This window comes from Parambassis ranga, chromosome 9 (genome assembly GCF_900634625.1).
Source record: "Parambassis ranga chromosome 9, fParRan2.1, whole genome shotgun sequence".
Classification (NCBI taxonomy): domain Eukaryota; kingdom Metazoa; phylum Chordata; class Actinopteri; family Ambassidae; genus Parambassis; species Parambassis ranga.
In genome coordinates this window covers 17135941-17157265 of record NC_041030.1, presented here as the reverse complement: position 1 = coordinate 17157265, position 21325 = coordinate 17135941, and the positions used below count along the sequence as shown (strand labels likewise).

Below are 21325 nucleotides of genomic sequence, written 5' to 3'. Positions count from 1 at the left end.
AACAATATTTTTCTCTGATAAGTTGAAGGTGACTGGTTTTCTTACAACAACAGATACAGTCATGAAAAATAAGTATAGTTGTTTTGTGACCAGAAAACATTCGACCATCTTTGAAACAGCACCAATCCTACGAGGAATATTAGATCACATGACAAGAGATAATAAACATAACATGTCTCTATGGAAACAGCATCTACACTGATACCAGAAGATACTTCCACTATTAGAAGAAATAACTATAACTATATATAAATACAAATTTTGAACAAAAATCAAAATCTAAGCTTAAAATTGTGATGTTTCATCAAATTACCTAACATCTATTGATTAAAAAAATTGATTATATAAACTGTGCTTGCATTTCTCAGCACAACTGAAAGCTGTGAGTGAAAAAAACAGTGAGGGTGTAAAAATGCAGATCTAAAGAATACAGTCAGGCATTTTGAAACATGTTGTACATACAGATTTAAGTTCTTTTTACGATTTATGTATCATTATAACATTCCCACCACCGCTCATTCACCGTCATTTTTGATTTCTTTCTATGTTTTCATAGAGGTGCAGGACTTGCAGTGAAAGATGAGCCCATGGTGTCAGCAGTGCTTAGTATTTAAAGGGTTAAAACAGATCCTCTTACCTTGGAATCAATAAGATGTACACACAGGATGTAGTTATGTGATGTATTTTACAACAGCAGCTGCTGTTTCTCACATACCAATGTACAGTCTGTGAATAAATAACATTACTGTAGCAGTAAAAGTGTTTTAACCGACAGTGAGTCCTGCTTGCATCCTCATCGAGCTCCAGAGCATCTCAACATGCTGTGTTAGTCTGGGACAAGAGTGAAGAAGGGCGTCTGGTGCTGGTGGTCGTGGTAACATCAGCAGGCGCACCTCCTCCTGACAGGGGCCTCTTCCACTTCGTGGCTGGCGACGGGACTCCCATTGGGTTCATGACCCCCATATGTGCTCTGCTCCATCCTCTTCATCACCAAATCCAGCAGCGTGGACACTGCCTGGTCCACGTTGACACCTGTCACTGCACTTGTCTCAAAGTAGGGGATGCTGAGAAGAACAGAGAATATTTTTATATCAGGTAACTATAGTCTCCACGTCACAGTAAAAAAGGTTTGTGTGAGGCAGGAATGCACAGAGCTCAGCAGCACCATCTTGTGGTGAACTGGTGAAAAACATTTTTTTTCACCAAAACAACAAAGATTTAAAAAAATAAATAAAAATACAGTTTATTTGATTTATATGCGAATGTTTTACCGGAAAGAAGATGAATCACCCACCCATATCTGTCTGCCAGATCTCTGGCCTGTCTGGCGTGAACATCCCTCGTGTCTCTGAGGTCGACCTTCATGCCCACCAGCACCACATCTGGGCTGTCACAGTAAGCGTTGGCCTGAAGCTGACCTGAGGAAGCCATTTAAAAACCACTTATGATTACTGGAGGTTATTACGGTTATCATGGAGCGGAGCAGTATGAGGTGACACGTACTCATCCAGTTCCTGACGTTGAGGAAGCTTTGCCGATTGGTCAAGTCAAACATTAACAGGAAGCCCATAGCATCTCTGAAGAATGCTGTAGTGAGGCTGCGGAACCTGGAAGCATGCAGAGTTTAGACCTGTTTCTGATGGATAGAAGTAACGTGCACATGGTTCCCAGAAGACAAATAAGGCACTACATGTATACATGCTTTTAAACAATACAATCATCTTAACAGTTTCCACTAAACTCAGATGTGCTGGCACTAGCAGTAACAAGTATCCTGTTAACAAGTCATACGATGACACATCAACCCTTTGGAGGCAACTGCTGTAGTCAAGCTGTGCTGCTCATATCAACACTAGGAGAATAGCAAGTACCGGCCTGTCCTCACCAGTAGCCATGCTGCAGTTGTGTATGTTGCCATGGTAACCAAGGAAACGGCAGAGATGCTTTTTTGCATATGGTAGAAATTTGCCTCATAACAAACAAATGAAACAATGACAGGCAGCTGACCTACAGTCAAGTCATTGAAGACCTAGATAGACGGTGACAAGCACACATCCACACTGTCTGAGAAGATGTGTTGACTTCTGAGCATCATGTATGGTAGCCCAGTGGACTCACAGACTCACCTCTCCTGTCCTGCTGTGTCCCAGAGCTGAAGGTGGATTTTGAAGTTCTTCTCAGTCGTCCCATCAGCACCTGTTCCTGTGTACATCTGAACCAAATCACAGTCATTTATTCAAACACTGATGCACATATTTATCCTTTTTCATTTTATTATGAATGAAGCAAATATTTGAACAGCTCTATTTTATTCATGAAACTAAATGTGAATGCATGTGCACTGGTAATGCTTTATTAGTACATGTATTTTTCTTTCTTTTTTTTATCTTTTTATTCTAAATCCAGCCAGAATATATCATTATCATGTTAATTAAAATAATATCAGTCAATATCAACTCATGGATAACTCCATTAAAATACAGAATGCTTCTTTTTCTTCATCTTGTGTTGAAAATGAAAGCTCTTAGGTTTTCCACTTACCACTGTTTTTTCCCTGAAGTCGATCCCCACTGTTGTGGTGAACTTGCGGTTGAACTTGTTGTCGGTGTACCTGTAGAGGAAGGTGGTCTTTCCCACCCCTGAGTCCCCCAGAGCCAGCAGCTTGATCAGATAGTCATAGTCCAAGTCAGCCATTGTGCAGCTGAGCCTGCCACAGCGTTGAACCCAAAGTGCTCACAGGTTCTCAGGAGTCATGCACCCAAAACATCAGAGTTTAGACACATGTGGGTGTTTTAACTGGAAAATAAGGAAAAGGTGGAATTCTCCCACCAAAAGCTACAGTTTTCAGTCTGAGGCTGCTGGACCATCACACAGGCTTAGCAGGACGTCATAACTCCCCCGCTCATTAGGCACTGATCAGAGAAGGACTAGCACATGACTGGAGCTGGCTTCCACATGAGCAGTCAAATGCCTCTCCAGAGTTTTCTCTGACTTTGCTTAGCAAGAAAAAAAAACAGACAGAACTCCTTTTATTGACTTAAAGAGCTATGGGCAGACAGCTCCATGCTGCATGACGCCATCAGATCAATGCGATGCTTCTGATACACTTGCAGCAGGCCAATAAAGATTTGGTTGTGTAAGATGGTTGAGAGTGGAAGAACTATGGCTGCTTAGTTTAGGGTACAAAAAGTCTACTTGAGAAAGAATTTTATTGTGAGAAGAACCTTGAAATCTGGAGTCATCTACATACTTGTTCTTTACGATCAGCAGTGAAGAGGAGGTGAGGAATCAAGCCTTCATCCTGCAGCTCTCACAGTGTATACCTGACACAATCAAGAGAATCACTTCTTACCAGTCTGTCTGGGTGCCAGCATCTGTTCAGGAGTTGCTCCTTATTAAATAAAACAATCACAATCAGGGCATGAGGGCACACTGTATCTGCTGAACCTTTCCCCCCGTCCTACATGTGATCCAGGGAGGAGTTTCAGGCCTGAAAGAACCAAGCAGAACTATGCTTACACCCCCTGTTTTTCTGCTGTTTCCCATGAAGAGAAAAAAAGGCTCTTTGAAAGCTGGATTGTGGCCACTGTTGGTAAATAATGTGGATTTCAGTGGAACTCGTCCAGCCAGGGAAAGGGCCCCAAATCTAGAGGCTCAGCGAAGTAATCCTGCAGCTCTTAAACAATGTGAATACAATAAGAAAAAAATGAGGTCTTATACTTTATGCCTTGTTTTGATCCAATAGGTTTCTTCCTGATGTCAAACATGCTTGACTTGATAAATTTAAAGTTACTAAAATAAAGTTAAAAGGCCTGTTATACTTTTATTTTATTCTCCTTGCATGAGAAAAACAGAACTGTAAAATACAAAACTTCAAAACGTCATGAACAGTCTTCTCAACTTTAACCTGGTTTGAAATACTTGAAAAGGTTGTTTCTCTGGCTGCTCTTCCCTGCAGCCTTTCTGTCTTTGGCCATTGAGCTTCTCCCCTGTTTCTTGGAGGAGGCAATTTTCAGGACCGGCTTCTGCTGCTTCCACTCGGACATCAGCTCCCTTTGAACGTCTCGCGGGAGCTCAGAAAACACCCCAGGGTCCACATTTCCCGGGAATTGACAGTCAGAAGACTGGGGGGATGATGGCCCTCCCTCCTCCATGACGTTTTCTCCTGAGAATGCACTTGTGCCCAAAGGCCACTGATGATGATTCACAGTGGTGACTCTGTCAGATGAATCCAACTCTGCAGCCACTTTAATGTCATTAATATTTTGTGAGTCTGTAAACGTCTGTAGAGAGTGGCTTTGTGATATGTCGCTGAATGCAGAAGTGCAGTAAAGGGACTTAATGTAGGCAGGAGATAACAGTTCCTTCTGGATTTCCACTGGAAGAAGCTTAAATACCTCTGGGTCAACATCAGGGGGCAGTCGTTGTGTGTCATTTGTGTGATTGGGGCCATGGTCTGATGTGCTGCTGCAGGATGCTGTTTGACTGTCTCCCACAGCAACAGCAAGGCCCTGTTTACCTCTGAACCCATGTATTGCAACCTCAGAGCAACAGGAGCTGCTCCTGGTGAGTTGCCTTTTGTTTGGAGTAATTATGCTGTGAGTGTTGAACTGGTGATCCATGCAGACATTCTCACCACTCTGAAAGGAGTGAGCCTATTGGGGAATACAAGAAGAGGAGCAACAATGACTTCAGGAAATTCACACTCTTTTGAAAGCATTAAAGAATAAGGCTCACGAAAGAACACAACATTGATGGTTTTAGATTTTTACTGCACTACCTGGCATTGTGATGAGGTGATCTGTGTTTTTCTGGGAGATGAGTTCTGTGTGAAAAATGATGTGATGGAGCCCTTCCCACTGACAGCGACTCCTCTGGTCTGCAGGTTACTGAAGCAGACGTTAATAAGGGTGAGGTGGAAGGCGGCGCTGCTGTCCACCATCTTGTGGAAGAGCTTCATGGCCAATGGGACAAGCTGGATCACAGCGTCGTCACTGCTGCCTGAAGAGACATTAAACATGGACCAGATGACGGGAAATCTTCTTAAGATCTAATAGAAGTTTTTTTTAGTTAAATCATGGAGAAATAATTAATTTTAAATCTGTAAATAAACATCCAGAACAAAGTAGACGGCAACACTTTTTACACACCCAGCCTGTGGTGTTTTTGGTCAGTCAATCCTGGGGGAAATAAATATCTAAATGCTCCACTCTGTTCATCATCTAGTCAGCAATCTTGTTTGTCCCTGTCTGAGCTTTTTCTCTGAAATCATAAGTAGTAAGTAGCTGTATGGTATTAGTAGATGCATGACACCAAAATCACAGTGAGCCATTGTGCTACACAAAAAACTAATTGTAACATGAAGGAAGTGTACAACGTGCTTCCTGGTGCACAAGCGTACCAGAGGTGATCTTCTGCCCGACGTGGTTTGGTATTGGACACTGGCGGCTCTCTCGACTGAACCATTTGTTGGTCGCTGAGTATCTGCGGATTGTCAGCCTAAAGGTTTGAGGCTGCCTGCCGTCTTTGTGCATCCTTTGTTTTTAAACACAACGACAACGTTTAGATTAAGTGAGACAGATTCAGTGATGAGTTGCTGGTAAGAAAATGGCCAGACCTTTCCACCAGACTACTCAACAGCTGTTGAATCTTCTCCAGAACTTCCTGAGTTGAAGACATTTTTTTGAAAGAGTCTTCATCGCTGAGAGACTGAAACATAGAGAGGAATAATAATAAAAGTGGGGGGTGGCTGGGCATCTCACATAAACAGAAACAGAAGTATAACCAGAATCCAGCTATTTAGAATCAAAAAAGTCAACAATAAGTACAGATATAACTTATTTGGTTGAGCTGCAGGTAGAGATGCTTAAGCTTACTTGTGGGGCCCCTGTAGTGGTGACAGCTGAGTCATCAATACCAACGGCCAGATTCTTTAAGCGTTGAGCACTGGGACCTCCAAACTCTTTTGTCAAATCACTCAGAGGGAAGAGCTGAAGGTCCTTCACACTCACCAGCCCCAGGGCTTGAAGTCTTTTAGCAGTTTGGTGACCTACACCTTGAAAAAATAATCACAGATACCACAACTGGTACATATTAAACACATCCATATGTGTTCAAACTCAAACATATAAATGTTTTTCTACTGTTCTTCACTGCATGTGGTATCATTTATACCTGGTACTTTGCGGAGACTGCTTAGACAACCCATAATGTCACTGATGTTCTCTGGCAGCAGGACAGTCTGCTGGTTGGGTTTGAAAGTGCCAGAAACCAGTTTGGCCAGGAGCTTGTTTGTGGCAACACCAGCACAGCCAGTCAGGCCCAGGCTGCTGTGAATATCTCGTCTCAGCTCTGCTGCAATGTGTGAGCCTAAAGCCAGCCTTGGGTAGTCACAGGCTTTCACATCTGCACCTGAACAGGAAAAGAAAAACAGACATCTGAAGGTGAACTACTTGTGTAGTGGGAAACTGAAAGTGCCATGCAAATATCTCTCATATTTTAGCTTTTTGGCTTGTTTCACAAGTCATCTTTCAGGTACCATAAGCCAGATGTACAGCCACACACTTACTGGTATGACTGTAGACATGTCCTTTAAATGAAAAGCTGTTAGATTCTGTTGTCTGTGCAAGCCTGCTTTCAACCATTTCTGTGATGTCCATGAAGTTTTCATCAAAACCAAGCCTCTCTACCAGTGGACAATAGGACATCAGCAGCTCTGGGTGATGGGTAAAGGAAAATAAATTAAGGTCAGTGTGATAATGTTGCACCAATGTGTGTCAAGATCTTGTTTTTGCATTGAATTTTAGATTTAAAGTTATCCGGAGAGAACAAATGTTTATAATCGGAGAGACTGACATCCTGATATTTTATTGCTCTGTCTATATTATCTGCTTCTTATGTTTCTGACCGAAAATAACTTGTCATATGTCATGCAGGAAATTCTCCACCAAACAGGAAGTGGATGCAATAGCCTTTCATACCTGTCAGTTTATAGGACATTTCTCTGTAGTGTGTCAGGTCCTCTCCTTTAACCAGCACCAGCTCAGGGCATTTCTCTTTTGCATCGGTAACAGTCATCAGCTTGGTGACACCCCTTTCTCTTGCCACATAGTTACACGTGACAATGATGTATTTCTGCTGAATACCTGATGGGATGAGAAGTGTTTCTGGAGTTTAACAGAGATATATACATTGTAAACCACCATCTGTTGTGGCAAATCAGTTTACCCAAAGGGACGTCTCTCAGAGCCGGGTTTCTGATCATTTCCACCTGAGCATAAAAGCAGTCCAGGTCAAAATGCAGTATGACTCTGTGTACAGGTGGCGTCTTGCTTGTATTTTGTCCTAAAAACACATTATTACATTATCAATGCAATGATTAGCATACCTGTATGAAGCCAATAGCCAAATAAAAGTAAACAGCAAAGTTTTATAGCTATCGTTTTACCTGTAGCATTAGCAGCATCGGGGTTGACAGCTTCTGGATCTACAAAACTGTTCTTCCACTCGGTGTCATCCTCCTCCATTTCATCCTCGCTGTTTTCCATTTCACACGACGCGACTTGTGCGAGTTTCGTTAAACCTAATGCTAGATTACAGTACTGCTACTACTGCTGCTGCTGTTGTTGTGGTTGTTTCACTTTTTCGGTCGCTGTATGTCCAGATTTGTACAGCAGCGCCATCTAGCGGTGTGGAGGCGTTACTATGCCACGGCAACCGGCTTCAGAAACAACATCTCAAATTTTGTTTTACAGATTCAGCTTAAGTATAATACAACATTTTAACTCACGAAAAATATTTTAAAATTATATATATTATTATTATTTTTAAACTATTAACCGTATAACGGGAGTCTCGCGACCCGCTCAGAGCCTATTTAAACGAATCTGACGTCATCTGCGGTTCACCTGTTAGCTGCCGTCCTGAAATTAGTCCGTTTTAGCTTCGTAAAAAGTAGCGTCTTTGCTAATGTTTATCTCGTCTGGTCTCTTTGCTGATATTAACTGTCCTTTCGCACAACGTGGGCACTGTGAACGGCCTCATTGTTTGTACAAACATGACAGTGAAGTTGGGGATACTTTCAGTGTTTCCTATAAACCATCGCAAGTGGAGTTTTCAGGTTAGTGTTTAAAGATGCTAGCTTACGCTGATTACATCAGCTGTGCGTTAGCTTGTTAGCTCAGATTTGGTTTAAATAAGTTGCAGCTTGATTATGTCGAAAAGTGTTTATGATGATAAAAGTGAATTTAAATTATCTTACATTAGATTAAAATTAAAATGTATGGTTTATTTTCTAAGTTTGCTGCCTCCTTTTAATTTATGTAATATTTAACATATTTACGCCTTTGTTACTGCCACAATATAAAAACAATGGAAAAACCTACTAACAAAATGATTTAAAAAACTAAACTAAACAAAAACCACTGTGTTAACCTTTTTACCTTCATCTTTAACAGGGGTCCAAAATGGCCGTGTGTATGCATCCTGTGGGTCACTAGTAAACACTGAAACCAAAGCCAACTGCCATCATGAGCTGGAACAGATCAACAAGAAGATTGAAACTCTGAGACATGAGGTGGAGCAGGAGCAACAACGACTGTCACAATACCAGGCTGCACAGGGAGAGAGGTTTGCAACGACAGGTAAAACTTTAGACGGAGGTTCTACTGGACTACGCACAGACTTTACCGGCACACATACCCAATCCAGAAAATACGTGGTCGACAGGTCAAAACCAAAAACTGATTTGCAGTATGACCCTCTGTCCAACTTTTCTGCTGACTTGCAGAAATTTAACTCGTCCAGCAAAGAGCAGAAAGTGAAAAACAGATTAGGTTTGAACAAGGAAAGGAGCTCCAGACATTGTGATCAAAAGGAACCAGCCTCAAATTATGCTGTGCTTTCCACGTCACCATCTGTAGACCAACGTGATGACTCTAATGATGACTGCATCCTGATTATTGATGTTCCGCCATCACCTGATAAAACAAAAAGTCCAGCTAAGGCAACTTTTGATCCAGTAGACTGTAAGGATACAGTAGGGGAAGAGAAGGTCAAATTGGAGCCTATTCCACTTAATTGCCCTTCACTGTGTCTTAAAAATCATGAGGCCTTGAAGGTCACGCCTGTTCATACAAATAAACTTCACAATTGTAGTTATAAAACCAACAAAGAGCAAGAAAGTGAAAATAAAACGCATAATGTCGGTGTAATTGACTTAACTGGATGCTTAGAAGACTTTGATGAAAGTCAAAGTACTGTCCAATCAGGTGAAACTGTAGAGAAGGCTGGTGAAGCTGTAAGTGCGTCTGCCACCTCAGACATACAAAGTGGGAACACTTCTCTGTGTGAGCTGTCCAGTAATATTGAGAAAATGAATCCCTTGCAGCCAGCAAAGAATTCCATTTTTTACAAAGCTCCAGCTACTAACTCGCCACACAGGCAACACAACAAGCAAGACCAGCCACTGCAGCAGCTTTCTTATAGCCAATGCCCTCCTGACCAAAATGTGCCTAGTACTCAGAAGATGCCTACACAGATGCAGGGTAACTCTAACCCTACTGCATCTGTAACACACCAAGCGCATGCACAACCAGCCTCAGTTGACAGGGCTAAATCATCACTTGAACCTTCTGAGCAGATTGTGGAGAATTCGGCTAAGGTTATAATAGGCAGTTCTGATGAAGAGGAGGATGAAGATTTCAACTACTCAGACATGGAGCTGTCTGACAGTGACCCAATGGAGGAGTGCTATAGAATCTTCATGGAGGCAAATAATGAAGACAAGGGAAATGAGAAGCAACCTGATGCGTCTGTAAGTATACTGGAACAAGTACATATTTACAGTATAGGAGGTAATAAGGAGGTCTCTGTAAAATAGTTTTTTCATTCCTTCATTTTTAGATTGGAGACACGCATGCCAAAAAACTGGAAGTAAATGTCATGCCTCAGACTTTACTGGGAAAGAAGAGGGTGTCCCATGAATCCAGTCATATAGAGGTACACATACTGTTAAAGAATCAGGGTCATCAATAGCCTGGCCAGTCCAAGTTATTTTAATATACCATACAAAGAATTAGTCTGGTCTCTGTGCCCTTTGAGTTGGATTTCTGGGGTGAGAGAACAGAGTATGAATAGAGGCTGAATAAACAGACAGGTCTGCAAATATTTTTTTAACAAGTTAAGTGATGAGTCCTTCCATAAAGCCTGTCCCTGTTCAGATAAACTGTTACAATTGGTACTTAGTAGTACTGGCTGTGAAGGGGAGGGATTCGAACCTCTTTCACATGGCTGGCCTAGTTATCCATTATGTCCACTGTTCTCTATACCGTACTTTAAAAATAAATCTCCCTCGTTCAGCAGCCAGCGGCTAAGAGCAGACCTCAGCCCCAGGTTTTGGTCCCCCTTTGTGAGCCAGCTTCTTCAGGATTTGGCTCTAGGCCCACCATCCCGTTAAATATCCAGCAGGTACACCAGAGAGCCTCGATGCTGACCGCTTCAGTTAAAGGTGGTCAGGATTTTCTATCCTCCACCTGTCAGAAGCAGACACAGAGCACACCTACTTTGACTCCTGAAAACCTGCAGCCTATGCAAAATAGTAAGTGCTTGTTTGAAACATTCTTGCTAATTTAAGTTCATTCCATTGTTGTGTGTGTGTGTGTGTGCGTGCGTGTATGTGTGTGTATATATACTTTTAGCAGCATAAACTTTATTTTTCGTTTTTCCAATGTGTTCCACAGCTTATTTGAGCTTCATACCTTTGGGAACGACTGTTGACGTAGGCAACAACTTGCACTTGATCCTCCCAGAGGGCACCTTCCCACTGACTGTTGCTTCAAGTTCTAGTCCAGTTACCTCAGTGCTAACTCCAATCAGTCAAGTGCATATGAGCTCTTTACTGGCTAAACAAACCTACCAGGCTCCTGCAGTGTTTCCTGTGCAAAGATGCCGCCCAGCAGTCCCTGTGCTCATTCCAGCTCCAGCACGGAAACCCACGCTGCCCTCTCTGCCCTCTCTACACTCAGGTCCAGCTGCCTCTGCAACTCCTCAACCTTCTGTTCAGGCTTCTGCTAAAGTGAGATAAAAATAAGTCATGGATCCACTGCAAAGAAGAAGTGTAAATATTAATTGTGAATTCATTCTTTCAGCCACTGCCAACAAAACGTAAGCTGAAGCAGCAGGGGGAGGCGGCCAAAGATAAAGTGCCACATAATGTCAGACAGCATTATGTCAACATGTTCACAGAAGAGTTCCTCAAAACAACAGCCAACGTTAATGATGCCTTTGAAAGGGTAAGGATATGCCCCTGAAATGCCACTGAATTTCATCCTCGGTGTGGATATGAATGTTTGCTGTTTTTGTTTATAGGCCCTTGCTGAAGAGCGGACTGTATACAACCGTAGTGTGAACAAACTCAAATATCAGAGTGCTGCTGTGAATGCACTGAAGAGGTTAAAAAGCCAGACCGTTGTTCCTTTTAAAAGTGAGTTAAAAACTGCAAGAAAACATGTTGCACATTCATGAACAAAGCAGACCTTGTTGCATGTTTGCTGTATACTTGTGCAGATGAAAATGCATTTAAAGGACAAGGATTGAAGGGAAACGTTCAGCTTAACCCAAAGCATTGTAAAGGAAATGGTGAGAACTTCCTCAGAATACATTAGGCATGCCATTCAAATATATTAAATGTCTTTTTTTTCCCCAGCAGATGACGTGGCTTTGTATGAAAGTTTAAAGGGTTACATTTTGTCTGAGGAAATACTGATTGAGAGCAACTATCCTGTCCAGCATCCAGAGAAATGTGGTTGTGCTGTTCTCTTTGCTGACTCTAAGAAAGTAAACACAGACCGTAAGTGTGATCACAGCTCACTAGAGGGCGCACTTTACTGCCGGGTTGGAGGCATGTCTCATCACATTTCTGTCTGTCTTTAAAAAAAAAAAAAAAAAAAGCCCTGAAGAGGATTTGCTGTCGATGTGGAGCTACATACTCTGTGAGTCAAACAGGAAAACATATCCGCAAGGAGGAGTGCAACTACCATTATGGGAAAGGAGTGGAGAAGAAAGGTCTGCACCCACTGATTATTTTCACTGTCCAATAATCTCTCAATTCTTACCTTGATACGCTCTTGTGACATGATTGCTAATGTTAATATTGCGTCAATGTTTTGAAACTATTCCAGTACCAGGTGGAGTGGAGACCCGCTACAGCTGCTGTGAGGGGGTCATGGGAACCCCTGGATGTCAGGTGTTCAAGGTTAAAAAAAAAAGAAAGAAAGATTGAAAGCAAAGTTACTATCACTACTTCCAATATATTGATTTGTTTCACTTTTTGTCTTTGACCAGCTGCATGTCCATGATTCGTTCGACCTGGAGGGGTTTGTGTCTACTGTTCCCAGAAGTCCCATAGACACACACTGTCCTGGGGTTTACTCCTTAGACTGTGAAATGGTGATGCCAGTTTTATAATTTACATGTTTAGAACTGAAGTGGTTTCGTTAGGTTGTGTTGTTTAATCTGATATTTCCCTTAATGTGCATACACGGAACTTATTAATACATTAATTACTTGCATTAGTGAAGATGATATTTGGATTGTGCAGTGAAAACAAACTTGTTTTATGTTGTTTGTCTTTAGTGTTACACTATTCATGGTCTGGAGCTGTCCAGAGTAACAGTGGTCAACTCTAGTCTTGAAGTCGTCTACGACACCTTTGTCAAACCTGATAATGAGGTCATCGACTATAACACCAGGTAATGCCTGAAGTTGTATCGAGTGTTGTCTGTTCCGTGGGGGGGACTGTTGTACTTTTTAGTGTGTTCTGTGTGAAAGGTATGGAGGGAGAGTTTACTGCTTTTTTTTGTTCCCTGACTTCTGCACCTGTAGTGGAGATAGTTACTGCTGTGTCACAGGGCAGGTGGAATTTATGGCACAACTCCTGGTTGCACAATGCCAGAATGCCCTTTGAAAAGCACACACTGAGGTGGCATCACGCCAGCTTTGATTGAGAAAGGGGAAAAGACTTAATGGTAGTGTTCTAGGAAAATCTTTGCTAAAGGGACAATTCAGAGTAAATATCTGAATACAAGAATAGTGGTTACTCATACAGCCATATTCTTACTGTATACATGTTATTGATTAGCCAGCAGCTGTTTTGAAAGCATCTATGACATTCTGCTGTGGTCTAGGTTTTCAGGTATCAGTGAGGAGGATGTGAAGGGTAACCAGACCTCCCTCATAAAGGCCCAAGAGACCTTATTGAGCTTCATCAGTGCTGACACCATTTTGATTGGACACAGCCTGGAAAAGGACCTCTGTTTACTGAAGGTGACTGCAAGCTTCTCAGCTCCCTCACAGTTTGTGACTAAACCTGCTGTTTTGCAGGTGATTCTAAGGGGGCTGGATTTTTCAAAAATGCTATTACACAGTTCTTTCTTTAAGTGTTATCTTTATTCTCATGAATGGGATAGTGCAGCTTTGGTTGCTGAAAGTTGTATAATCGCCCAATTTTAGACAGTGTATTTAACAGCATGGGAAAGGGAGGCACCTAAAATTAAAACAACTAAGGTGGTGTATGTTTAAAACTAATTAGTTTTACCAAGTGTTAAATAGGTTTGACATGTCTTTAAACATACCACACAATGCATAGTCAAATAATCAAGAGCAACAATGGTTGCGGTGTGAAACCACATGCTTCTGTCCCTGCAGAGGCTGTCTATGAAAAGAATGTATAGTAATATTTATATCATGTAGACAGACATTATATAAATATTAGATGTGCTTTTTTTCTACATTTCTTGCGCCTGGTCAGCTTTTAAGTTACCCTGCTAGAAATCCTCACCCAAGCTGGAAATTAAGCTTTTTTTATTGCCACTGAGTAATTTTACTACTACAGAGGTTTCGATCCTGTTTAAGGGCTTTAGATAACTTCCCTTTTAACTATAGCTGCTCCATGGAATGGTGGTGGATACATCGGTGGTCTTCCCTCACCGTCTGGGCCCCCCTCACAAACTGACTCTCAACAACCTCACAGCTGAATACCTTCGGAGGATCATCCAAGAGAGTGGTGGGTCCCCACTACACAAGCCCTTTTTTTTTTTTTTTTTTTTAAGTTGGTTAATGTGGGATAAGTTAATGTTCCTAAACCATTGCAGACAGCTGAATTAATATTGAAATAAAGATCAGAGTGTAATATGAGCATGAAGCAAGCAGATAACACATTTACTGCGGTTTCTTCCAGTTTGTGGCCATGACACTGCAGAAGACGCTACAGCATGCATGGAGCTGATGCTGTGGAAAGTCAAAGATGACGGAAAGATGAAGAAATAAAAACTGAACGATCTCTAAACTGTACATACATGAAAAAAAACAACACATGTTTGTATGAAGCTCAATTGTGAGACATGGGGGGGCCTTTTTTGTTTTTTTTTGTGTCTATATCACTTGCTTTATATTCACATATTTGAGTAATGTTGATTTGCAGCCTTGTGTGGCCATGTCTAAACATTTACCTTGAAGGGTGGGTTGTCAAGTAAAAGCACAGAATGTGATGATGAAATTCCTTTGTGTGTGTGTTTTTTTCTTCCAAGCTCAGCCAATGAACATCCAGGTTTTGATGTGAAATTGACCTCAGGTGCAGTGATGTAAATAAGCACAGCTGTCAGCAATCTGATTAATTACTGGTGATCTACATGTACCAGAACAAGTCCTAAAATGTCCACAGCAGGCTATAATCCAGATTATATTACTGTTCACTTCATTTGTTCATTCACACATGAGTTTAGTCTTTCACTCAGCTTTCCTTTTTGTCTTTCCTTTCCTGCCGCAGCACCTCCTGAAGCAGAAACTGCAGCTTTTGACAATGATGAGCATGAAGAGCAGAATTACAGCAAAAAGGAAGGCCAGGACGTCCAGGCTGTGATACTGGTACCAGGTGAGCTCGTGGGCCGCTACCCTTAGGTTCTTTGCCCCTTTGTTTCTCATTGTGAACTCGAGCCAGAATACTGCCTCATCCAGGGGACTCAGGGGTCTGTCATGGTGGATACTGGACAGCCGCATAGCATTTTCCTTGTACCTGTGAGTGTACAAATGGGTGAAAGTGTGTTTGACTAGGATTGAGGGCAAAGGGGCATACATGTTAAATCGTCAACAGATAAGCCAAGAAATGAAGAGAAAGACAAAACACTGGTTTTGTTGTCTTATTGTGACGTTTGAAACTTTAAGAATATGGCGCCTTAATGATGTTGCTTTACATGTGAATATGAGTTAAGACTATTGTGAAACAGATCAGTGTTACCCTACTGATGATTTTAAAACAGACCAAGTGCAGATGAGGGAACTTACGATTTGTCATTAATGACCGTATTGATTGCATCTTTAAGATCCTCCGTCGTCATGAAATTCAAGTCCACGGTAACAGCTGCTCCTTTAGCTTTCATGTGCACCAAGTTGTCTGGCTGATCAGCGAACATTGGGATGCCCACCATGGGAACACCATGGTAGATGGCCTCATAAATCCCATTTGTGCCGCCATGAGTGACAAAAGCTTTGGTCTTGGGGTGACCTGAAGGAAAAAAAATGATTATGTAAATAGATGCTGAAATGCATGTTTTAACAGCATGCAATCTTTATGTGATCAATTGTATATTTTTTCGCTACAAGAACCACTGATGTACACTATGAATGAATTGGGAAATGGTTTTGGATGTCAGGGAAATGAGCAACAGACGCAGAAGTGAATATATTGACATTTTAATGTTGTAACTGTCACTGTCAAAAATGATCAGTGGCTTTTTTTGTGGTCGACATGATGCTTTCACTTACCCAGCAGGTCGTTCTGAGGGATCCAGTTGTATATTCTGGTGTTGGGACCTACAGTCGCTGGTTTTTCTCCACTGTATCTCCACAATACCTGCAGTAAACATTTTACGATAGTTGAAGCCTAGTTGTGTTGAGTCTACATGGTAAATTGTTGGGGATAAATAGTGTTTAACAATAGTTTAAACTGATTGTTCCGTTTGTAAAAGTACCTGCCCTGGTTCATTAGGTGATGGCAAATCAGACCTGACATTTGATATAGGCCTGACTAACAAACAAACTGGTCTGCAGTTGTTTAAGAAATTGCTTTTTAACGCCTAGAAAGTGTATGAATTGCTGTTTTTAAATGATTATTTAGGGTATGAATAATGATTCATTCTGGTTGGCGCATAGAGGTGGTTCTCTCACCTTTTGTGGGATCTGAGCGAGTGCTGAGGCGATCATGTTTCCTTTCTCAGTGGTGATGTTCTTGATCATCGATCCCAGAGTGAAAATCACAAGGCCAGCATCTCCAGAACTTTGCACAAACTCTTCCATTTCCTGCCAGACAAAGAAATCCATCTCAGTGCCAGACAATGAGATCTTTTCCATCTATAGTGTTTGACAACTAATTCTCCTCATGATTCAACTCTGGGGTACTGTAGTGGTATAATAGTAAAGAGAGACCTACCTTGGGTAGAGGTTTAGCAGGTTTGCAGTGGATCCCACCAATGAATTTGAAGTTTGGGAGGAAAGGACGGGGGAAGTCAAAATCCCAGTAGGTCCGCATTAACCAGATGTCTGCTCTACCCATCAACTCGCATGCATTGGTTGGCTTTCCTGTTATAATAGAAAAGTATTGTATTGGAAGTCTAACCAATACCTTGGGCAGTACAGCACATTTTAATCTTTGAGCTGCTCACCTTTAACTTCAGAGTAATATTCATCTGCCATATTCCACATGATGTAGTTCACCACAGCATCCTGCAGAGCATAGAAGAGAAAGTTCCACACCCTCTCTGAGAAGTCCATCTTGTCTGTCAGTTTGCTCATAGCACCAGGGACAAAGGAAGGGGGAGCGGGTAGCTGACCGCACTGTCTCTCCCAGTTATGAGCTAAGGAAAATCGCAAGGTGTAGACAAGTGGGATGCCCAAAATGTCAGCTGTCAAGTCACTGCCGACAAAGATGGGGTCAGCCAGGAGAACATCATAGTTTCCCTCCCTTAGCTTCTTCATGGTGGCTTCTGATTTCACTACGCCATCCAGATACTTAAAAGCATAATGCAAGTCTCTTTTAAATAGATCCATGAATCTAATATATAGCTGCAGATAGTTCATGTGATCTATCTCATACATGGAGAAGTGAAAGAACTCTTCAAGAAAGTCCTCCATTTCCTGCAGGGAGACCGAGACGTTGAAGAGTTCATAGCGAAAGCGGGAGGGTTCACTGCTGTTCATGAACATCGACACGCTTGGGACCAGGACCGTCACCTGGTGTCCTTTGTCCATCAAAGCATCCAGCACTGGTTTCATGTTAATCCAGTGGCTGCCTTCTGTGTACCACACCAAAACGTTGCCTCCTTTTACACTCCATGGCACGCAAAGTGCCAGCAGGACACAAACGGACCGATGCAGCTCCATGGTGGCTGTATTGTATATCTGCTGAAAGGTCGGTTGTGGCCGGATCCTTTTTAAATATTGCTCCTTGGAAGATAATAATTAACTCAATACAGCTGAACTCTGGCACGTTCTTCTTTGTGCTGAATGACATTAGATAACAGGCTCACTCCAAGCAAGTTGTTAGAGGTAAAAGGTAATGGCAGTAAAGTTCATGCTGTTAAGATAACGGAAGGATCCAGTTAGAAATCCACAGAAAGATCATAGAACTACATAAGACCTCCAGACTGCTGTTCATTGAAGAGTGATGTAGTAAAGCAACACAAAAGATAATCATTTCAGCCAAGTGGGCTCAAAGCAGGCGTGCCTTTGATAATGCACAACAGTTTATTTTTTCCATGGATGTAAGCGTATAAATTGTGTTTGGAGCCTCGAGTAGCCACTGTGCTGGTTGCGACACCTCCATGTTAGTCTCCTTTCTTAGGCCCAGAAGCTGCTGCTTATTTAGCTCCAGAGTGAAATATTTACAGCTTTCCATATCTGCTAGTGTGACACTTTACAGACTTGTCCTGGAAGGAGCTTTTTTCACAAACCTTCTGCCATAGGGGTCTGCGGCTGTGAATATTGGGTAGGCGGGTGTTGGTGAACTGTGCCTTCAGGAATCACTGTGTTGTTCTTGGGGAAATGTCACCTCCGACTGTTTGGCTGTCTAAATCTTCTATCTGGGTCCTCTGTCCCCCTCATTAACATTGTAGATTCCTTTTGACGCTGGATTCAGTAGCGTCTGGAAAAACAATAAGCATTTGAATATTGGATTCAATGCCCCATTGAGGGAGTCAGTGGCCATTCAGAGGGTACATAGTGTGTACCGTCTTCATCCTCAGAGCTTCCCTGGGGGAGCATAGAGATCCGATCAAGTGGTTATCAAGGAACAGAGTTATTGAGCCTCTTACTGTACATTTCACTCTTGTATTGAGTTTTCTCTGGAATTCACCTATCTACTGTTCTCGCTGCTTCCTCTCCTTCTTTCCTTGTCTTTCCACCACAGGGTAAGGGTTACAGCGTATTGCTTTTTGAAGTATACATTTGCATAATCAGATTAGGATGTGTGATTGTCAGTGGGCTCCCCCATCAGAGGGTGCTCCAGAGGAGAGAGGGTGCTGTCCAGCCCAACAATAGAGGACTCCCCTCCTCTCTCACCATCCAACCAGCCCTGCACCTGCATCACACCCACCCACATACAAACACACACACACACACACACGCTTGTCCGGGCTGCAGGTCGGCCACGACGGCAGTCCCTGCTTGGACAGGGGTGAGAGAGTGAGGAGAGAAGGGAGGAGGGGGTTTGAGAGCATGATGGGAGTGGGAGGGCAGGGGTTGAGCTGAGATATTTAAACATGCAGAGTGTGAATTGGCTTTAAGGGGATAAAGAGCTCAGGGCCTATCGGTTGGCACCCAACTCCAGAAATTCTTTTTCATGGGCGCCTCAGCTGGGAGAGCGAGGGGCTGCCTGCACTGATCTGGCCCATTGTGATAACGGATTCAGACAGTGTGCTAGACGCTGATAAGGAAATGTGCTCTCAATAGACGATTACCCGCATACTTGGGAGAGAATAGTCAATCAGGCAAATATACTTGGAGGGAATGAGAAGCGTACAGATTTGTTATTATTTTTTTCCAGTGCAGTATTTCATAATCCTGCTGGAAAGTTGAGGTCGGACTAATGCTCGTTCTGTGATTGGATGGTTTCTGTAAATAAGGTGTATCAGCAAAATGCATTTCTTAGCTTGACAGCATGCTTAAAATGGCTGTCACTTCACATGCATTCCCATCCAGAAACATTAGCGAGTCTGATTATTACTAAAACAGTCAACATACAAAGGAGTGCTGTAAACCCAGTTTATTTGATGTTTTCTCTGCACTATATAATTTCTCAATTCACCGTGAAATTGCACAAGAAGTAAATACCTTCCAAATTCTCACTGTGGCGCTGTCATTCTCCCACTGTGTTATGATTTATTAAGTATTTTTAACAGGGTTACAAAGAGTCACCTGTCTGTTCCCACAGGCCTTCAGTCAGTGTGTCCAGCTGCCCTTTGCTCCGTTTACACACCATTAGCCTTAGTTTAACAGCTGGGGTGAAAGCGCCCGCAACCAGCTTGGTGTTTACTCTTCAGCTCAGTTAGTTGCAGCCTTTTGCCTGAAAATGGAGGCACATTTCCTACAGTCACAATAGGCGATTAGGCTTGTAGATGTCTGACCCCAGATTAAATGGCTGCAAGTAAGGGAGACTGCATTGCAAACATAACAGTATTCTGTTAAAAAAAAAAAAACACCTGAAATTTGCTGCTTTTCTTTATTAATCTAAAGTAAATTTGTCACACTTTAGGTCTGTCAAAAAGAAATCTGAAGATGTGATTTATTATAAATGATTAAAATAAATAATAAAAGTAAGTTTTTGATCTAGCAACATTAACTGATTTATATAGATTGTGACTGTGGCCTCAGTGCCGTCACCGCGTGCAGCAACAAAGTGACTTCTTCCCTCAGAAATCTCCATCTGTACGTCAGTCAACTGGACAGTGTTTGACCGCAGGGCGAACTCCGACCTCAGGGGTCGCAAGTTAAGGGGTTGTGTTGAGCACTGGTCTCCCAGGCCCCTGGTCAGTGCACAGAGAGCAGAGGTCAGCTTTGTGTCCACACGGTCATCATAGGGCAAATGTTTCTGGCCTTAGTGAGCCTGAACAAAGAGGAAGTAGCAGCACTTAAAGTGAGTTTTACACAGTGTGAAAATAGGAGAGTAGATTCAACAAATTATATACTATTGTTGACAGTGTGTACTTGTGTGCTTGTGTTTTTCTGTAAAATTTCAGAATTGTAAAAATGTTTTATTCTAAAGGGTAAATAAAACAATATGTATAATATTATATGCATGTCAATGAAGTTCTCCATATTTTTAGTTAGATTTTTTTATATTCCCAAGCTTTTTAACAACCACCAACAAGTTGTAAAAAAAATATTCAGGCCCTATGTGAAACAAAGGTCTCCACTCAGTGTGTTGTTTTGTAGCAAGCTATTGTGCTACTGGTGTGAGGAAAGGTGTTTTTCGGCTAAGTAGTTAGCTCGCATCACCAGTTTGACGGCTGGGGCTGTCATGTGTGGAGCATGGTCACTGGTCGTCTTCTGGGTATGTGAGCTTCCGCTCACATCCCAAAGATGTGTTGATAGGTTAATTGGGGAGTCCAAACTGATGTTTGGCCTACTTTAGACTGGCGACCTGTCCTCTCGCCCCCTTGACAGCTGGGATAGGCTCCAGCCCCCTCCGTCATGATCATATATGGGACAAAGTGTTGAAAAAATGGATATATATTTCTCTTTGTTATCGTTGTTTTTCAGCCATTAACTAAAGGTCGTTTTTTTCTAACCTAATGTAATCATAAGCTTCCATCAAAGAGGTTCAGGAGAGAAAGTTTCAGGACCACAAAAGATTTATTAACAAATCATTTATTAAATAAATAGTTCAAATAAATAACATACTTATATATTCACAAGCCAAAAAACCCAAAATAACTTACAAAAGAGGTATAAGCAGATAATAATTGGCACAATCTTCACAGTGGACAATCAGTTCCTCGTCTTTGGCTATATGACATGCGTATTTTACAAAAAATAGACACACTGAAATAAGTTGTTTTTGTGGCATTATTAAAAGAGGATTGTCAGTTTTTCCTCATCCTAATCCAAATATCAGAAATCCTTAACACATACTGAAGTTTCTCAGAAACAGACTCGATTGAAGTCATAACCTTGATAATTGAAAAAAGGTCAGATTTAGTTCTCAAGAGGGAAAAAAGCATGTCGGCTGGAAGGAAAAAAAAGTGCCGTTGGCTATTTTGAGAAGATTGCAGTCAAG

General features: G+C 42.0%; 4 protein-coding genes across 6 annotated transcripts; 1 reads left to right on the top strand and 3 right to left on the bottom strand.

The window, feature by feature from the left end:
- Positions 1 to 408: 408 nt before the first annotated feature.
- On the bottom strand, positions 409 to 2927 carry LOC114441569 (ras-related protein Rab-27B-like). Its single transcript, XM_028414552.1, has 5 exons — positions 2542 to 2927; positions 2127 to 2212; positions 1504 to 1607; positions 1295 to 1418; positions 409 to 1064 (listed from the first exon to the last, which is right to left on the bottom strand). Exons 1-5 carry the CDS (start codon positions 2692 to 2694, stop codon positions 881 to 883), a joined length of 651 nt encoding a protein of 216 aa, XP_028270353.1. The 5' UTR covers positions 2695 to 2927; the 3' UTR covers positions 409 to 880.
- Positions 2928 to 3816: 889 nt separating this feature from the next.
- Positions 3817 to 7647, bottom strand: poli (polymerase (DNA directed) iota). 3 transcript variants are annotated; one of them, XM_028413411.1, is made up of 10 exons: positions 7448 to 7647; positions 7228 to 7344; positions 6981 to 7145; positions 6569 to 6715; positions 6175 to 6411; positions 5877 to 6055; positions 5618 to 5709; positions 5402 to 5535; positions 4781 to 5001; positions 3817 to 4655 (listed from the first exon to the last, which is right to left on the bottom strand). In XM_028413411.1, exons 1-10 carry the CDS (start codon positions 7545 to 7547, stop codon positions 3903 to 3905), a joined length of 2145 nt encoding a protein of 714 aa, XP_028269212.1. In that variant the 5' UTR covers positions 7548 to 7647; the 3' UTR covers positions 3817 to 3902. The 3 variants fall into 3 exon arrangements, 2 of the variants coding, with proteins under 2 accessions (XP_028269212.1, XP_028269213.1); XM_028413412.1 differs by having other exon boundaries at positions 7228 to 7270; XR_003671218.1 differs by lacking the exon at positions 3817 to 4655 and adding an exon at positions 5151 to 5262 and having other exon boundaries at positions 4863 to 5001.
- A 321-nt stretch (positions 7648 to 7968) lies between these two features.
- On the top strand, positions 7969 to 14376 carry LOC114441190 (RNA exonuclease 1 homolog). Its single transcript, XM_028413991.1, has 16 exons — positions 7969 to 8119; positions 8457 to 9814; positions 9904 to 9999; positions 10360 to 10597; positions 10740 to 11074; positions 11148 to 11291; positions 11368 to 11482; positions 11566 to 11637; positions 11705 to 11848; positions 11950 to 12063; positions 12180 to 12253; positions 12343 to 12447; positions 12634 to 12749; positions 13185 to 13323; positions 13942 to 14062; positions 14237 to 14376. Exons 1-16 carry the CDS (start codon positions 7969 to 7971, stop codon positions 14323 to 14325), a joined length of 3411 nt encoding a protein of 1136 aa, XP_028269792.1. The 3' UTR covers positions 14326 to 14376.
- LOC114441189 (UDP-glucuronosyltransferase 2A1-like) lies at positions 14086 to 20741 on the bottom strand. Its single transcript, XM_028413990.1, has 7 exons — positions 20676 to 20741; positions 16716 to 17496; positions 16484 to 16632; positions 16222 to 16353; positions 15820 to 15907; positions 15340 to 15559; positions 14086 to 15070 (listed from the first exon to the last, which is right to left on the bottom strand). Exons 1-7 carry the CDS (start codon positions 20739 to 20741, stop codon positions 14785 to 14787), a joined length of 1722 nt encoding a protein of 573 aa, XP_028269791.1. The 3' UTR covers positions 14086 to 14784.
- Between the last annotated feature and the right edge of the window lie 584 nt (positions 20742 to 21325).